Source organism: Hirundo rustica, chromosome 7, assembly GCF_015227805.2.
Source record: "Hirundo rustica isolate bHirRus1 chromosome 7, bHirRus1.pri.v3, whole genome shotgun sequence".
Lineage (NCBI taxonomy): Eukaryota > Metazoa > Chordata > Aves > Passeriformes > Hirundinidae > Hirundo > Hirundo rustica.
In genome coordinates this window covers 10,430,247-10,450,514 of record NC_053456.1, presented here as the reverse complement: position 1 = coordinate 10,450,514, position 20,268 = coordinate 10,430,247, and the positions used below count along the sequence as shown (strand labels likewise).

Genomic DNA, 20,268 nt, shown 5'->3' with positions numbered 1-20,268 from the left:
TGAGGTTCTGGATTTGTCTAAGTTAATTCTCATTCAATAAATCAGGACAGGAAACTTTCATTCTCTGTTTAAAGGTTCTGAACATGTGCATTGAAAAGGAGTGTATTAACCTCAAACATTTGCATCTTTGTTTTGTCACCACATTAAAATTTTCAGAAGAACATAATCCTGAAACAAATTTTACTGCCAAAAATTACAGGAAATTATATTTTCATTGTGGATAAATTAGTCTCTGAACTTTACTTTCCATAACAATAATCAGGAGATTATGAACTCATTTGCAGGAAGTCCAGATAAAAAGATTTGCTCAAAAAAGATTGTCTTTTACCCATTCAGACCACATTATTTTGCATTTTAAAAAAAATCATCTTTCCCTTATGGAGAGATAGCCCACCCTCAAAGAGAAGTGTACCACAGTAAGGAATATCTTAGCAGAGCTGCTCCTTATTAAAGGATCGTGGCTATGTTTTACAGATTTACTGCTGGTACTTGAGGAAGATCTCTTCTACACAGGTTTAAATTGACTTTTTTTTCCTTAAACAAGCAGGAAAAAAAAAAAAAAAAAAAAAAAAAAGAAAGAAAGAAGTGTGTAACCTCTTTTTCTAAAAACATAGAAACAAACAAAACCCCGGAAACATGTAACATAGAATCTAAAACTAAGCATATAACAGCAGAACAGTAAAATTAAGGACACTTCATTTTAAAACTAGAAAAGAAAGCCTACACACATTAACTTCACATAATTTTAGATTAACGTTTTCTGCTGGTAGAGTGGTTTGGGTTTGGTTTTTAATTAAAATTAGAGGTGGTCCCAAAAGCCCAGACCCAATCATTCCTGAAAATTAAAATATTTAATCTTGTCTAGAAGAGAATTTAGTAAGCCACTTCTCCCACACAAAATGTCAAACCAGGCTAAGTGCACAAGGCTTCGCTCCTGTGCCTCCTGAGTTCAAAGGACCCAAGTTAAACCCATCTGGGTGGAAACCTCCAGAGTCTCATTATTTCCATGGTGACAGTAGGTTTGGAGAACAACCTCACTCTGAAGATGCAGTAAAAAATCAAGATGTCACATTCCAGGCATTAGGATGACAAACTTTTAAATCAATAGCTAACAAAAATTCCCATCCATGACACTTTCATTTAAAATCTACCTTCATACACAATCTGGGAGAATGGGGGGAAAAAAGAATTGCTGAATACAGCTGATGGAGAGGGAAATCCCACACTTCTGTGCAAACACACAGACCTTCCCACCGGTCTGAACCGCAGAGGAAATGCTCCTGCTGATAAATCTTCAACAGGAAGCCAGATTCAATGGCTGGGCACAGCACCCTTGCACTGACTTCACATACTTCTCAATTGCCTTGACACAATAACCTTTAGCTCATAAAAACTTAGCTCTTATGCCATTTTTGAATAGTGACGAACACAAAACAGAATAGCTTGGAGCGTTCTCATCTCAAAAGCTTCCCCTTGAGCATTTCCCTGCGCAAAGTAAAGAGCTTGCTTGCTTTTATCCAGCCAGTTCATTAATCAGCATCACTGAGATGCTGCCTCCCCCCTCTACGGTGTTTCTGTGTGCACGTAAATGCTTCAAAATCATCCACAGTCATTCCCACTAGAGGTGGTTTCAGTGCACCCAGGCAAGAGCAAAGGCTCCGTGCTGAACTCCTGGTGTGAAATGAGTCATTTGTTCCAAATCATGTTTCCTTTCTTTAATATTCGCACTTAGTTATTCATTTCCCTGAAGTACATGAAGATGAGATGTTCCTGAGTTATTTTCTATTTGCTCTCAGCACATACACTATTTTATTCCTATTTCTTATCTCACTTTTCCAGCCTTTTCCACGATTTCAGTGGGCTTTGATTTAGGACCTCACAGGCACAGACAATGAAGCCCACACTTTGAGGGAGATACCATTTAAGTTGTTTCCTCTTAAGATCTTTTGAGACCCTAAAGTCCCTTTGCACTGGAGATAGCCAGCACCTGAAGGGCCTGATTCCTAAACACTCATTACCATGAGGAACAAAGTTAAAATTACTTTTAAGCTGCAGATGTGAAACTATTACATAAATACTTATATTATTCAATAAATATGCAAGACGTGAAAATTAAGTGCTTGCAAGTGTTGTTAGCTACCCGTCAGGAACTGACTGGTGCACATACCCATTTATGTATTTGAGTTTCACCTTTCACGTTTCTTCACAGCCCTAGCTGAAAATCACAGCTCTTTGCTCTTTCTGTACTCTCAGCCATGTGCCATTTTTGGTGCATTTTTCCAGCCACAATTGTTACATCAGATTCCCCTTCCCCCTTTAAAATTTTTCATTTGCAAACTTAGTTCATTATTGTTTATTTAGTGTCTGTATGTGTAGTCATATAAATTAAAATTTCAAATCAGTATCATCCTAAACAGATAATCAGCTTTACTAAGATTTGACTACTGAGCAACTTTCAAACCTGCAAAATAATGACATATGGAAATTGATGTGGAAGACTAAAATACCATAGTCTTATGGCATAGCTAATGAATTGCACTTAGTTTGAATGTCAAGTTGACCTTTAAGTAATGGAAAAAAAGTAAGTCACAATCAGCTTCTATCACAATAAATTTATATACCTACTTGAACAAGCTCAGTGTCATTAAGGAAATAATGAATGTGAAGACACAAAACTTAATTTACTGTAGCACAAAGTCTGCTGAGGGCACTGTGGATGGCCTCTTCCCCTCCCCTTCCTCACCGTGCACATATCCTTTATTTTTCATCACTGAACCATTAATGTTCTTGATTTCTGATACTGGTTTTGTCTCCATTGTATTGATAGTGGATCTTTATCTCTTTACTGAGTCACAACCGCAAAACTGAAGGGCTGAATTCCACCCAAGCCAGCACACAGACTCGCCCTGTTTTCAGTAAGTTTTGTATAAGACTCTACATTCAACACTGAGCAACGTCCCAATTTTCTGCTTGCACATTTGCCTCTCCCAGCTACCCTCAATCCTAAGGCAATGTCTTCAAATGCATCAGAATTTCATGTGGATTTTTTCATGTCAGCTATTGGAGGGTGCAGTATGTTACAAACTCGCTTTTATTTGTTGAGCATAAACTGTCAGAAAATACAATTCACCAATACACTAAAGCTGCATGAGGAGAGAAAGGCTACACAGGGAGTTCACAGGAAAAACCTCTTGTTGCAAGGGGAGATGGAAAAGGGAAGCTCTCCGTCCCCAGTCCCTGTGTCCCAAAAGAAGTATTTACAGACTGACAGAGCAGTTAGTTCCAGGACCTGGCTTAGCTGAGACATAAGGGATCTCCAAAGAGATCAGGTACAACAGCAGAGGTGAAATGCATTAAGATTAGGTTAAACTTTGCAACTGCGGCCTATAAAGCTATCAAGCCGCCTGAAGCACTCCTTTATTGCCTCTTCCCTGGGAAACTGGACAATGGGAACCAGGAGATGTTCAGAAGCTCCTGGAGCTGGACTACCCCAGCAACACAGCTGAGTTTGATTTTGCATGATTTGCCAGAGATTGGATATCAAACTCTTCTCCTTATCCAGGTAGACCAAGGAGCAACACATTGCTGGGTGACTGAGCAGGTGCCAAGGCTGCTTGTAATTAAAAGGTGCCAGAAACCACTCCAGAAAATCTAGACCTTAGCCAGGTTCTGCAATTCACCCTGTGGGAAGTGTTCCCGATTTTTAACTTGTATTCCATCATCTCCTAACAGAGGGGTGCTTGTAATTGTCCAGAAATAGCTGACTCCCAATATAACACCTTGTCAAAAACATCAATACTTACTCCAGGAAAGAAAAAAGGAAACAAAAAAGGAAAATGTAAGGAAAGAGATCAGTTCAAGTCGTCTCTCAAAGGAAGATGGTGTTTGAATGAGGCAATCCTCCTACCACCCTATAAACAAACTTTCAAAAGTCAGCTAGCGACACTTTAGAGTCTTTCCACTGATTTTGGATTATGTATCGCTGATGTTTTCATCCCTGGGTGTTCAGGGCCAAGCACTGGGAGGGTCCTTCCTCCCCCATGGCTGGGAGACAGGCTGCTGTTCTTACCTGACATTGTCATGCTTCTGGATGTAGATCTTATGAAACATCATGTCTTCCTGTTTGGCATTAATGTCAGCTTTCATCTCCATGGCAACGTGTCGAGGAAGTACAGAGAGCAGGAGACGCTCCTGTGGAGTCAGACAGATGAACCAATTAAAACACCTGCTGCCCAGTTAACAAACACACTTTGTTCCTTACTGGGGAGAAATGACTCACCCATTTGGTGAGAGATGAGTACAACCAAGCAAACTGGGCTCCATAAACCCCCTAGCTGATCCCCTAACCAGTCACAGGCAGTTCTGTTCCCAACCCCACAATTCATGAATTCAAGAATTCCCACAAGAATTCAATAGTTTTAGAGGAAAAAGTATTATTTTTCATTCCAGATGCACTGGGCTTACAGTTCATGGTGGCCAGTTCTTGCAGATGAAGGAACCATGCAACTCAATGAGTGTCCGTGCACCGTTCTTGGAAGGACTCTGATACATGACATTGTCTGACCTCCCACACAGTCTCTGCACACCACCACCAAGTCTTCCTTCACCTAACACCGGAGGAATGATACCTCAACACCCTTGGGCACTATTTAAAATTCCTTCCTTGCTTATCTAATTATCTGAGCACATTCCCCCAGCAGGCACAAACCTGCTCTTAGCAGCTAAAATGTCGTAGAAATGCCCTGATAAAACCAGCATGAAATGTATTATACTGATACACTTTAAACTGCTATTAATGCCCAATTGCATTAAGATCTATAAACCCACCCACCCACCTACAAGAGTATTTTTAATAACCATATAGCATCAACAGTTTGTGGTTCTCTTTGCCCCTCACTTGGCACTTTTATTTACTGATCGTAGCTTTCGTGTGACTTTTGTAACGTTATTTTGCAAGCTGTTCCAACAGAGTATGCAAAAATTGACAAAATGATGACTTCCTGGTGATTTTCCTAGAAACTCACATAAAAACAAGTGCCTGTTATTATTCTAAATTTGTTGCCAATTTCACACAGAAATCATAGAATTTAAATATGCAGGTAATTTGTGCCCCGGGGATGCATTTGTGTATATCAGGAATCACACCTGAGAATTCTGCCCAGAGCTTCATTCTATTCCCAGTCACACCCCGTGGAGTTCAAAAGGCTTTGCCATGGTTCACGAAGGTGGGGAGCATCTCCTTTGGGATCAACTCTGCTCTGGTCCAACCTGCAGGCAGTGCTCTGGCATAGCTGAAGAATCCCAAAATCTTGTGCCACTCTTGCCTTTATTTTTCTTTCCCTGCAATGAGCAGGAGGAAGAAAAGGGCCTTCCTTCTTGATGACACAGGCAGAAGGTGGTTCAAAGGAAGGTCCCCAGCCTTATCTAACAACTCATTAATTCTCAACGACAAGGGGAGCAGCAGGGTTCAATCACAGGCCTGACTCACAGGGGTCAGCAATCCCGTCCCAAGTACTCACATCACCAAACCACTTGCCCATACTGCAGTTTTAGGCACATTTCTGGCTTCTAATTCCCAGTTTTAACTGAAAGTTCACCATTTATTTCTTCCTCTGAGGAGAGAGAGGAACCATGGGAGAACCAGAGGAAGATGAATTCACTGAAAATGTGCTCAGCATGCACTGAGACATTTTATAGTCTGTAGCACTGCCCAGTATTTCTTTTTCCCCCTTCAATGTGCACCTTAAAGAGACTGAGTCTGCCTTCAGTCTTTGAAGAGATAGTAATAACACAGAAGATGTGTTGGAGGGATTTCTATCTCTGCTTGAGACTGCAGCAGTCATGAAAAGATCCTTGTTTTTTAAAGTACTGTCACTGTCACTAGCACACTGCAGGTGCTAACAGTTACAGATCCATTTTTTTTAAAAAAGCAGCTCATGAATCATGCACGTGTCCTTGGGCTTCTGTCAGCTATTGGTGCACGCCTCGAGTGGAAAAGCACAACACATTTGTTTGCTTTCCAGAGTAAATGGTGTACACACTGTTGTCATTTGCATATTCTAATAGGCATCCTCAAAAGTGTGAAAGCTGCTATTTTATGTGCGATTTTACACATCCTCAAAATAACTTGGAACTTTACGGGAGGTTCAGGGGCACCCACAGGTTTGGAACATTCCCTGTGGGCGCACGAGCATGGAGAGTTTACTTGTTCCAAAACAGAGACAGGAGCCTGAGTGTCTGCAATGAGCACTCCAGGAGACTGTCACCTACATTTCCGAGTAGCTTTTACTCGAGAGCCCCCACCCCTACTCTTCCTGACTCCATAGGCACTTGCCAGATTAAATCACCAATATTTTCAAGACACTTGAGATCTCCAGGAGCTGCACTAACGCTGCTCTGAACTAACAATCAGGGAATAAGATAGGCTCATCAGGTGAAACAAATGCATGTGGCACAACATCCCTTCATGCAGCTACTAATTAGGAAGCTGACTGTGTTACAGAGCTGAGCATTATCTTTATTCTGTTTGCTTGGAGTCATCACAATCACTGAATATAACCTCTGAAGCTAACAGAAGGCTGTAACAAGTGCATTTGTAAGGCATAAGCCACGTGAAAAGGCCTTCAAAACAACAAAATCCCTATATCTTATTTCAAATGGAGCAGAGAAATTAGGGTCTCCACTAGAGTACAATTTTCATTTTGCTACAATAACTAGAAAGTGCTGCAGCCCTCACTGTAAAATCACTTATTATGCACCAGTGAGGCGACTAGGACTGCTGTTTTACAAGTATAACAAGGCAGGATTCTGACCTGATAAAAAAGAAAGAGCAAATCCATATATAATTCTCACTTGCAATAATATGCAAGTATAGTTCCACTGAATTATACATTGAACAACTGCACTAGTCTCTGAAACAGGCACACAGCTGAAGGAGCTCAACACAGATCTACTCTGTTCACACACGCACACATGGATGCTTGTGTACATGGGCACACACATTCCCACAATGACTCTGCAAAGGAATTTCAACCATTTATGAAGTCCTCTCCCAAGATGACCTCAAACCACTACGAATATTTAGCATTTTAAGATTATCCATTTCTCCTCAGGTTTAGTAACAGTTACTTTTAAACCAAAGTGATGCTGAGATAAAAAAAGAGAGAACAACTTTACAGAGACAAAAGACATGCAATGCTAGAATTAAGACAGTGCAGTCCCAACAATCCATCTCTCACTTAAACGAGAAAGCACCTGATTTTTTATCCAAGAATGTTTTGTTCTGGGCATACAACTTTGATTCCTATTATGGCTCTGTCCTAGGTTATCTCAAGTAATGAAATCACAAGTCATCTCTTTTCTGCATTGGACATTCTGGATCTTCTATTTACTTTCAGGTTAATTTTGGGTGCTGGTAGATGCTTAATAAAGGAGAATACAAGGTCATTTGCCTGAGAAAATCTGCCTGCCTTTAACAGAGAACAGCACACAGGAGCACCATCGATCTCCAGAAAAAGACAAGCAACTATAAATAACAGTGTTGGGCTGTGCAGTTGTGTTTTCCTCCACCCTGTTTGGAGACTGGCTCTCCCAGATGTGACCTGAGCCGTCCTTATTTGTGTCTGCTGTCACCTCATGCTTATCTCAATGCATTATGCATAGAGAGGCATCTGAACTGAACCTGGAGATCAATGTCAGTGCAGGCTGTGGCAGCAAATAATCTCATTAGGAGTCTCCAGCTGCCAGGACCTGCAGTCACTGCTGGAGGGACTGAAGAACACTTGGCAGTAACTGGCTTTGACCCATATTTTTCTGACATCCTGGCTTTCTTACCTATGGTATAGTACTTCCTGGAGAGGGGGAGAAGGAAAAAGCAGCAAGATAGGGCATTTGTCAGGACTGTTCTCAGGAGCTGCTTGTGAAACAGAAGCGCCCAAATCCAGCACAGCACAGGCAGCTGAGCCATGCTGCTAAGGGAGCCTCTCAGCAGGGAGGACAGAGCTGTAATCAATAAGTAAAATGGCATATTCTCTTGGCTCAATCCTTTCCTCCACTTCAAGGTGTGGAAGGAGGAGTGGCTGCTCATTTCATCTTTCTGAGACAGCATTTGTTGCAAAGGAAAAAGGAGTCTTGAGTGTGACTCTTGTTTCCATACATAAAGTACCAAAGAAGCACGTGTATGCATTATTTCACAGTAAGGATTGAACAGCAGCTCTGTCAGCCAGAGGTACCTCACAAAACACTGCCAAAACACAAATCCATACGTGCAGGTGGGCTAAGAAGGAAAATGAAACTGAGCTGCCACAGAGAGGCAAAGACTCCCCAGCTGATTCATTCCCCTGACCTCTTCCCAAAGCCACAGCCAAGCTCTGAGATATCTCCCAAGGGATAAGTGGAAGTCCCAATTCATGATTCATTTTAAACTGGACTGAACAGACCACTATGAAATGTACTTATGTCAGAGATGTGTGTTAGCAAGAGAATAGTTAAACTGCCCCAAAAGACCTTCTGTGTCTAATTCCGAGGACACAAGAGATTCATTGCAAGAGAACCCACAAATGAATTAGGGCAGAAGATACATTCAGTATCCTGACAACTAAGCTGCATGTTGGCAGTAAGAGGCCTTTTAATAGCAAAAAACCAATGAAGCTGAGGATCTTTTTGAGCAAATACAATTCATTTGAAGACAATAAGATATAGAGAGGAGTGTAAGCAGGTAGGAACCTTTGGGAAAGGAGGGAAGAGGACCTTCTTTGGAAGCATCAAAGAATGTTATGTTGTGTGGACCAATTCTTGCCTGCCTTACATCTACCTTTTTGCAGTGGTTTGGCTGACAGTCATGCCAGGCTTTGACCTTACAAAGAGCGTCAGTCCAAAGCCTGTGTGTTGCATCTGCATTTAACACTTGGCAGCAATGATGGGTGCAAGAAAACTATGCAGACTCTTTGTGTACTGTGTACTATGGATTTTAATCCACAGAGCACATGCCATTGGATATGTTGCTCGTCTCTGGAAAAGTCCATCAGAATAGTGGACAAGAACTACACCCCTGAGCTTTCTTTCAAACCTTTAAAAATCCTATCCTCTAACAACAACTTATTCTTGCTTGGATTACTCATGAAGCAAGAAGCCTGCAAATCCCATCCTACAGGAGCAATTTGCATGCTAATTCTGTTTCAGTGTTTTTATTTCTTATTTCCAACTGTTGCTCTTACCTGCTGCTGGTTTTCCCTTTGAGAATGCAGCCTGGCTTGTATGCATTCCCTGGTTTCCTGGAAAGCCTGTCTTTGGGACACCTCTGCTGGATAGTGGGTACACACGCCTACAATGTTTGTACAGGAGAAGATGAGAACATTGGAGACCAGCTGCAACAAAAACAAAAAAAGAAGGGAAAAAAAAAAAAAAAGAGAGAGAGAAAAAAAACTTGGTTACACTTTGAAAACTGCCATTGGTAACAAAGCACCAGCCAGAATCCAGCCCCTTCCATGACTCCTTAATCCAACACATATTTAAACCTCAGGTTCTTAATTCCAGTGTATTTTACCTCTCTAGTCTTTAAAATATAAAACTTCCATATATGACCTCAAATATATGTTCTTTCCACAGTGTACTACTTCACAAATAAAAGGTACAATTCCATGGCTTTTGGTTATCTATTATCTGGAAACTACTGAGACAACAAATCAATCTAAAAATGTATCATTGCTCCATCACTGGAAGTCACCTATAACTCACGCAGAGACATCTGGCAGAGGAACACTAATATTTTCATGTTTGAGTACCTACATATCTGGCTCAAAAACATTCCAAAGGTACATTAACTTCTATTTTGAAATAGTGCTTAAAATACCGAAGGTAGAGTGTTGGTATTCACAAGGTTTCAGAGCAGTTTTTATAATCTAGTTCCAACTGAAAATTTTGTATTTCTAGATAAAAACATAAGTTTTTACATTTTTGCATGAGTACAGAAATGAGTTGCTAAGTCTGAAGCATATTTCAGCTGGACAAGCATGAAGGAAGAGCTAGGTTACTCTTCTACTCCCATGTGTGTTATGTTTTGTAAGGAAACAGTCACATAACTTTTGCTGAAAACTTGTGTTGCAACCTTTTATTTCCCAACTATTTTCGACTAAAAAAGAAAAAAAAAAAAAAAAAAAAGTAAAAAAATTCATGCCCATTGCTGGTATTTGTTTCAAGCAAAATGCTCAAAGCCTGCTCTGATGGTGTAATGTAAACATTTCCCTTAACAGAGGTCAGTCCCAGTAGGACTTTTTGAGACTTGCACAAGCTGCACTGTCCTTTGAGGACAGACTTATTTGAAACACCTCACATCTCCTCCAAGGGGAAGGACTGTCAGACCTCCATGATCCTTAATAACACACATCTTTGCTCTATTCCCTAATGAGCCCAAATATATCCTTTTGCCTTTATTAATTTTTTACTTGAAGAATAAAAATAGCAGTTTCCAGCCCAGCCCATTCCCTGAAAATATGGAGCCACTCTGAAGGGCAGGAGAGCTGCAGGACACCCCTCAAGCCCTGAGCTCACAGGGGGTGCTCAGGACTCCCCAAACCAACTGTGCAGGAGAGAGGAGCTGTCCCCATCTCAAACATAGACTCACAGCCCAAGAGCAACAACATCTCCATAAAAATCTGACTGGGATTACTCCAACTGTTTGACTGCTAAGAACAATGACAATTCTTTTATTGACAACTCTGACTCGAAACAGGACTTAGGCAGAAAAACCTCGTCTTTGAGCTCAAGATAAGCAACACCATCCACTACAGCCAGAGGAGGGACTCCTCTCTGTGGATGGCTGCCAGCAGACGGCAACACTCCAACTTCCCCGGTGCTGCTTTGGGCCGTGTCCCGCAGTGAGTTCCCACATTCTACACTACAGCACAAGGACCTGTAGGTCATGGACACCCCCAGGTGACAGTCACCAATCTAGATGCATTTGCAGACAGCTGCTTTTCCAGGATGACATTATTCTCAACCCCTGCAGATGGGTCCCTCCAAGCAGAGCCCGCAGTTCGCACAGAGGTGGGGCAGTTGAAGACGCAGGTCACACACGTGGACGTGAAGTAATCCCAATCCTAAATTCACACATTCCCTTCACAATTATTTTCTCACTCAGCTCTAAGCTTGGCTGGATCCTGCCAGATCCAAGGTTCTCCACCTCTCTCCCCCAAGTTGACCAGACACCAGTCAACCCACACCCAGACCCTGCCCAGTTAACCTGAGCCAGTGCTGCATCCAATGGGCATTTGATGGTATTCTTTTGGTGATAATGATGATTCTTAAAGGGCAAAAATCCCCCCTAGCATAAAAAACCCTCCAGCCAGTGCTTATTATATTGAAAAAAAACCCCAAAACAAACCATTAAAAGGGTGCCGAAATAGGGGTTTCCTGGGATTTACTCTGATTCCCACTCCATGATTGAGACTCTCAACCAATGAACAGAACTCCTACAAGTTCAATCTGGTTAATATGGACTCAAAGGGGTTAAAACTAAACAGCATCTTTTGCATGCCCAGATTACAGCAAGATTCCCAAATCCTCGGAACTGGAAGTGCGCAGTAATTAGAAAATTTGTAAGGGCTTATAAAATGGTATAAGAATGTATGATATATTTTGAATGAATAAAACTGAGAACAAAGAAGGGTTTAAGAAAATAAGTAGTTTTCTGCTTTAGATCCTGAGATTTCACTTCACTTACAGTCACTAGCACAAGCCCCAAAAACATCCCCAAAACAAGGACTCAAGTCTTTCACCAAGAACAGGAGACGACAGATGGTTTAGAGGCCAGGTAACATATCAAGAATTGACCCAGCAGAAAAAGGAACACCTCAGTCCCAAAAACAAGCTCTTTTTAGGTCTTTCTGGACAAATTGGTGTTGTGCCAACAAGAAGTCCCCCCAGTGGAGTCCACGCACAAAGACAGAGTTGCTGTGATGATGCCTTAAAGAGTCAGGCTGTGCTCTTAGGGCGTGTGGTTCATACTAGACACCAAGACAGGGGGTACAAAAAACACCATCAGAATTGACATTATTGAAAACATTTTTGGAACACCAAGCAGTTTAACTTTCCAGCACTCACTAACATCACTTTACACAAACCCAAGGCACTTCACAGACTGATTTACAAGACAGACTCAGATGACCATGCTTCATCAAGTAAGAACAAAAACTATATTGAAACGTAATTTTTAAGTAGAAGGGGGATAGGTATCTGTATTTATTCTGTTTAGCAGGAGCTCATTTAATTCACAGTATGGCATCTTTGGAACACCCTGAAACATAAGGAGTGGAAATCACTGTGTAATATCTGTGTTACTGTGTAACCTTTCTGTGAAAATATTAAAGATCTGCCGAGATTTAAAACTGACGCTCCTTTTATTTGCAGCCACACTTGTTAGTGAGCAAGAGAATTTTGTTCAGTATCTGTTCACAATCTTCTACACAGCCAATTTAAAACACAATAAAGGGAAAAAAAAAATCTAGGAGCAATAGTTTTTTTCACAGTCCTCTGTCTTAACAAAATAAATTTATATCCTGTTTGCCAAATGGTACTACTTGCTTATCAGCTTCCTTGCCATTTTGCTATGGTAACCAGCTTCAGTCCCAAGAGGAAAGAGATGATGTAGATACTAAAAATCTGATTCCCTGAGCTTCATGGCCTGAAAAGTAAAAACATATTATGGCAGCTATTTCAGACAATCTGTGCTTGAAGAGCTGTTCAAAGCAATGAAAGCTAAAACTGTCTGTTTTGTAGTTGCCTTCCTTCCCCTGCCTAACTAGAGATTTAAAGTAAGAACATTCCTACCTTTCTGATTTTGGAAAACAATAGTTTATAAAGACCATTTAACTTACATGTAACCCCTAGATAAGCTACTAAACCTGCCTGCAGTATTGGCACATATGACTATTTCATAAACTACCACGTTTTCTCTTCCATGACCTGTGTGAGGCAGAGAAATGCTGCTCTCCTGGTGCTACCAAGGCAGAGCTCTTCAAAGGTGATTCAGTACCTAAGGAAGAGCCATGTACTATGAGGGCTTTTCAAAAACCACTGTGACTCCTTAGTGCCACTGAAATAATAGATCACTCAATCTCAGACAACAAAACAGTTTCCAGTTGCTTTGATTTCATCGCACAAACAGAGCACTGCAACGCTTTTGTTGAATCTCCCGCAGGAAACTGTTTTCAATAATTTTTTCCCCTGGTGACTGAAGGGGAAAAAAGACAAGAGATGGAAACAGTTTAGTTCCACATGTTCTAGGAGTTATGAAAACCTGGTATTACAAAATCAAAATTGAGAGCTAAATTTGGCCTGACACCAGTGTTACAAAATTGATGTTTTGGGCACCTCAGGCCAGGCTGAGGAAGAAGCAGGACATCTCAGCGCCCAGGAGAAAGCCTTCAGACCACCCCAGCGGAAAAAGTATCAGCTTGCATCAATATTGCCACACTTCCCCCTGCTGTGTTTCTATTCGATAATTCTTCCAACACCAGATGCTATTCAATATGTAATTAAGAGACAACAACATGCTTAAGAGAAATAGCACCGAGATAAATTTAGTTAGTTCCCTACCTCTGCCAGGGCAAACAAGGCTGGCTACTGACATGGGAAGGTGGGTCATATTCCTTGCAATATCATTGCTTATTATAAAAGTCACAGCTTTCATTTTTTGCCAAAAACCAGAAGTTTTTTGACCAAAGTTACTCTGCTTTGATCCATTTCTATTGCAGTTCAGGCTCAAAACTTCTGTTCTAAGATCACAGCATTAGGCTATTCCCTTTAGTTTCCAACACCACTAACCAGTATTCTGGTTTTCTATTTATTTTTCATTTAAATCAAAATATTGTTTTGATATTTTTGTAAGGTCATGTTTTCAAAACAATTACTTTTGAAGCTTTTACTGTGGGACAATAAAACTGTCACAAGGAGAAATAAAGCATATATACGGCGATTAAAAAGTCATGCAAAACAACCTGCAACAAACATCAAACTACGTACTCCTTCTTTCCAGTGTGACACCGCTCTGCCTCAGCTTTCCAACTCTCATGATACACAGCCAGTAGCCAATTTTTTGTTAAAGTGATCATCTGTGCAACAGCCAGATTAAAAGCAGATAACACCTGACTTTCTAGTCAAAAAAAGTGTTCGTATATTGAATTGGCAAAGTGGTTGTATATCGAATTGGCAAAGTGGTCCAATTAGTAATTGCAGGGGCAGACAGGGAGATTATCTTTAATTTTGAGAGTTACTTTTTTAACCTTTAAAAATTATTATGAAATCTTGAATACTTACTGTAAACAATGTAACAAAAATATGATTATTAAAAAAGCTCCAACTATCCACGACAATTCTGCTGCACCAATATGTGCAATCATGGATTGGAAGTATGGATAAATTCTAAAGACAAAAAGCACAAACATTATGAGAGAGTTGTTGTTATAAAATATAGCTGGTGTTGTTTTTTTAAACACCTTCCCTGAACAGCAATTAACCCTCTATTGCCTCTTTATACAATACTGTCTAATAAAAAAATTGGAGCAGCTACAGAGCCAAAGGCATAATGAAAATTAAAATGAAAGACAACATCAGCTGGCTCCAAGATCAAATTACTCATGTATTTGTGTTGTATATACAACATCTTTCATTTCCCAGAGCTACAGCCAGCACAGTTCTAAGATAGGGAAAACTTGTAGATTATGCTTAGAAAGAAAATTAAATAGTTAAAGTCACATGGTCTTCTCCCAGTGTTTGGCCAGTAAAAAACTGTGTAAGTACTAGTGAAGAAATCAGGAGATTTCAATTTCAAACATGCCAAGTACTTTTACTGAGTAGTGAGAGATAACTGCAGCATCCAAAGATTACATCAATCCACCAGAGCCTGAGAACAAATTTTCTGAAGGTGCTGTGTGGTGCCTTCCCTCTCTCTTTGCCACTGCTGCACAGCAGCCACTGCTTGGATCTTGAGCAGAACAGAAAACCAGTCACAGCCACTGCCTTCCAAAGGCTTCTCTAACACAACAGCAGCGCTGCTGAAGCCAGTGTCAGGAGTTTAAATCCCTCCCTAAGTCATAGCTGAACTATTGCAAAGTAGCAGAATTCTTTCGAGAGGATTACAGAGCCCTGTTCTACATACGCAGTAAATCTCTTCAGCTGATGGTGAGAACAAAAAATGTCTCTGCAGAGACACTTCTGAAACTTTTTTGATGTTTCTTCTGGTTGTTGAGCCTACAAGGAGCAAAAGTTGCCCACTTCACTCTTTCAGCTAGATTCTGTATTTGGCATAAAGTTATCTGCTGAGTGACACGTGGTATTTTAGCTGAAAACACTAAAATAACCCTTATGCCACTTGTGACTCTCTCTGTTCATGAACTGCAGTAGATAAAAACATTAATCTGATGCCATCCATTCGGTGTATTTCAGTGACCATCTCACCTTTCCAGCCCCAATAATACACTGATCTCTCAAACCTGATGCTCTTCTCACAGAGGAAAGCCAAACAAGTATTTTGCCACACATAAGTTCATTCTTTATTTAGAATGAAAAGAATTATTACCTAATTTACCTTTTAAATACATAGGTGCATGTGGAAACATAATACGCTATACCTCAGAGCAAAAAATCAAGATATTTATATTTTTCAATTGTCTTGTTTCAGAGCATATCAAAATCTTTGATGCTGCATTCTTAATTGCAATGCTTCACACCTTATTCTATATAATTTTAATTCATTTACTGATTGTTGTAACTGAAAACCTTCTGTGCATTCTTGCCCACCAATATTTGTACTGTCATGCAGAGTACAGTATTTATGCTTTGGGGTTTTTTTAATAATTAAAACCTTCAAATCCTACTTTTATTAAAGAAGAAAATATTACCAATACAGGTGGGTTTTTTTGTTGTTTGTTTTATATATAATGAAGTTTCTCAAGAGGAAAAATCCTTAAATAAAATGGAAAAAATTCTACTTCCCTATCAGTGTTTTATTAATTTTTCTGCTAGGATTTCATTTTCTTTCATTACTGACTGATAAGATTGAGAAGCAGAGAATACATTGTCCTAACCAAATCTTGGTGTAACATCAGCTAAAAGAAATATTTGTGTGTTTAAGTTTTCCTGGAACTCTATCACAATCGCAGAGGAGCATCCTTTGCATGGTGGCACAGCCTGGGGGCAGGAAGTGCTGTGCTTCCCTAGCAATAAAACAGTACGGAAGGAGGTTCCTGGCTCTGCCATCCATCCTTAACAAATCTCTGTGGCAAACAAGTTTTTCTTTATCTCCACACTTAACATACTTTAAACGCTACAAATCAGCACTGGTTTCCAGGCAAGGATCCTCAAGGGTGCAGCAAGGCAAAAGTTGCATGGGAAGCTGGCATTCCAGGGAAATACCCTGTGGCCCTTGGGTGCAAGAGTGACACTCTGAAACAACTTAGGAGAAGGCTTCCTCCATACAACAGGGACATGTCCCCTTTCCTTTCCCCTGCTGACAATTCACCCCCTGCTTTTTTATTTAAATTACCACCTAAGTCATTGCAAACAGGCTGTTTCCCTGAAATCCAGTGGCTTCTTATCTGAAGAGATGGAACACCGGCCAGATGCTTCTGCTGAGCACAAGCTGCAAGTTTGACCTGTTTCAAATCTGCTGCGGCATCCTCCAGAAGGAACAACATGATAGAAGTGGAGGACCTGGATTGAAACACATCTCATGAGCAATACTGTGCAGTATTTTTAACATTTTAACCCTCCAGCTCACTTGACCTGACCCTAGTAAAAATGCATTTGTACCATGAGTGAATTCATGTCCCTGGAAGTGTGCTTATTTCTGATCCACAGAGGCGACAAAGACTTCAGCAACCAAATACAACCTTACCAAAATAAAAGCCCTTCAAACAGGCCTTGAAACATTAGGTACTTCTCTTTGAGGATGTGAAAGTGGATGAAAGCTTCTAGACTTTCTGTGCATGACTCACAGCTGTCATTGGATAAACATCTTCCCATAAAAAACATGTCAAGATAATTTTGACGACTGTACAAAATTTGCCCAGATGCACGATAGCTTCGGCAATTTAGACAATGACTTTAGTTAAGAAAATTAGGCAAAGCTCTGATATTCCAGCAAAATCAATTGTTCTGCAAATGATTGTAATCACGTTTGAGTTATTTTCATGCCAGTCCCACCTGTCCCTGTGCTCCCAAGACACGAGGTGCTGGTAAGATAAGAAGATGGAACAGGTATTAATAGAAAAATACTGTAATTGAAGTTGGATTAAGATGTCTGGTTATCCAGATTCTGCACAACGTCTCTGAAGCTAATGGGAGCTCTAATCAATGAGGAGAAAAGTCGAGAAATGTGCTTTATTCATCATTTATATCCCATTTCCTTCCCTATCTGATGGAAGGGATTTGAGGGACAGAAGACAAATGCCTAGGTTTTTCATCAGGCTCTCTTATAATTAATCTGCTACCCTGAAACACATATTAAAGTCCATTAATGCACACCAACTAACTCAACAAGTGAATACATAAACTGATCTAAGCCATAGTGGCAGCAATATTATGTTTACTTTGCTTTTCTGCCTTTTTTTTCCCCCTTTGGAATGGGTTGTGCCTGGCAGCTGTACCAAGTAGGTGATCTCGGCAGAAGAGATTTGTGAAGCCCAGGATCCCAGTTCTTCACCTCTATGGCTGCCACTGCTTCCCCTCCCCATCCTCCTGTCCAGGGGTGCGCTGCCTTTCCCAACACTCTACACAGTGCCAGCAAACGCTTCACAGAGGAGCAAGTGCCCAAGACTTGTGGTTGCACTCAATGGCTATAGGAGAAAAGGTCTGTACTAAACAGGCAAAACCATGAAGACAAACACCCCTCTGCTTCCCCCCGTCACAGTGAATCCCAGTCCTTAGTGCTCCTGGGAATATTTCGGGCAGCCTTGGACTCAGATACAGGCAATGCATCACACCCCTTATCTTCCATCGTCATTTAAGCACAGGAGTCACCTCCAGGTCACTGGGAAAACAAAAATATTTATCTAGTTACATGAAAGTCTTATTTATCTGGGAAAAAGGAACATTCTCCACTTGCTCAGCAGGCAGAAATGAGTGCCCTAAATATGGTCTGTAAGATATAAAAACTACTATTTCCCAAGCGTTTAGAATGTGTGTTTTTGGGAGGTGGTGAGTTAGACTGGTTTAGTTTGTTTGTGTGGGAAGAAATGTAAAATTGAAGAAAGAATGGAATACAGATGGGTATTTTGGTTTTGATTTAAAAAAGACCTCCTTTCTTCTTCTGTTGCTGGATTTCAAATCAAGCCAGAGCAGCTTGCCCACAAGCTCTGTTCCTTCCTATTAACATCCCTATCCCAGCATATATTTTTAATAAACAAAACTTACCAAGCAGCACCAGCAAAGTTTAAACTCTTGAACTGAAGCAGTGGCTCGCGCTAGGTGAGGTGAAGGAGCAGCATTCACATCAGATTGCAAAGATTGTGCACAGCCACCACTAATATCCAAGTCAAGCTGTGAGGGACCTGGCTGGATCACGTCCTCTCCCTCAAAGGCTGCTGTGTGGTTTTGCCAGCTGCTACGGCAAACTGGGCTTACTTCTGCATCAGAGGGGTTGCACACAAGTCTGAGATTTGTTATCATCTCTGGCTGCTCCAGCAGCTGAGCATACTGATCTCTGAGCAGATTTGGATTCAACAACACAAAAACTCAGTAAGCAAATTCCTGATCAAATTTTAACTGAGTCCAATGATCAGCTTGAAGGCACATTCCTTGGCCTTCAGCTTTGTCATGCTGAATTTCAAAAGTCTATGGTAATATAATAAAGATTTTACGGAGAAGCTCTAAAGGACACTTCAGAATTGTTTATGAAGGCAAGTGTAAGACAACCCAACAACATTGGTTACGACCGGCTCTGTTTATAATACAAATTACAACATCATTTAGCCTGCCTCCACCTCACTGCACACAACCCCTCTCCTCTGTGTCTTTGGAGCTGCTCTACTGCACTCTTCATGAGTCTTCCATTCTGCCTTCCTTTACACAGTAAATCCTGTTGTTATCCACCCTGCACTTTCTTCTCAGCTCCTCGGTTCCATCTATCCCCAAATGCGCACACGGACGCCTCACGATTCCAGGATCAAACCAAATGATTGCTTGTAAATCAGCCAAGATGAACCTCGTTCTGTTCCAGCAGAATTCGGTCACGCGCTACTACGTGAGTTTTTCACAGCATACTCTGCACGTCACAATTTACATTGCTTTGCAGAATCTGAAGGAAAACGTTTCAAGGAAAATTTTCAAGGAATATGTATCGAAAACATTATCCAAGCTCCATACCACAAGAGTACGCCATTAATTTCTGCAAGCATAATGACGTGGCAGGAAGCTGTATTCTTGAATCAAGATATCCTATGGGCAAAGGATATTTTAGTAGGATCTTAAACCTTCTTTTCTTACTGTCAAATGTGTAAGATGAATATACTGAAAATACAGGAATTACAATACTGTAAAAATTCCACTGTTTAACAGAACTAAACAAATTAACCTCACTTTCCTGGAGGTGCACAGTTTGGAAGTGTCTTTGAATTCTGACAATTGAAACAAGTTGAGTTGGCTGGGAATTGGGTAGGATATAAAGAAACTAAATCCAAATTTCTGCTGCTAGTGGAAAATTTTGAGCCTGTAATTGAGCATGTACTTTTATACTCCCCAAGATCATTACCAGAGATTATGCAGCTGAATAGGTTTTCTGAGGTGAACCTAAAATAGACCGAATATCATACTAACCTCCCCAAGAGGATACTGTACACCACAGAATTGAACTTTTAAAAACAATACATTACAATTATTTAAAGGATCCTAATATGAGGAAAACGGACAGAAAAAAAATTTCTGGTGGGGCAAATATGAGCTATGCCTTCAAATGTGAAGTAGGTGGTCCTTGACAGCAGTGATAACTGGCATATCCTGCTGCAGAGCTGGTAAAATAACAGTGAACAGAAGAAAAAGTGAAAGGATGGCAAAAAATCACAAATCCAGACATGTAATGCAAAGTAGGAGAATACACAAACACAGCAGACTAAACCAAATGACTTAAATGGGTGATTTTTGTCATCGACTTCATTCATCCACTGAGGTCTATAGGACAGTCTTTAAAAGTAGCCAACTGCCCTTTGAGGACAGCAACACAGAAATAAACTGGCTTAGATGTACATTGTCTGCCTAGGAACAAAAAAACCCTCCAAA

The 20,268-nt window shown here is 40.6% G+C and overlaps 1 protein-coding gene across 1 annotated transcript in view; it reads right to left on the bottom strand.

Annotated features, from left to right (window-relative positions):
• ADCY5 (adenylate cyclase 5) overlaps nt 1-20,268 on the bottom strand; it is a 204,460-nt gene that overhangs the window by 75,519 nt on the left and 108,673 nt on the right. Inside the window, exons 2-3 of the mRNA XM_040068872.2 lie at nt 9,216-9,365; nt 4,070-4,191 (exon numbers count right to left, since the gene is read on the bottom strand). Of these exons, the coding sequence (XP_039924806.1) occupies nt 4,070-4,191; nt 9,216-9,365 (272 nt within the window). The remainder of the gene's footprint in view (nt 1-4,069; nt 4,192-9,215; nt 9,366-20,268) is intronic.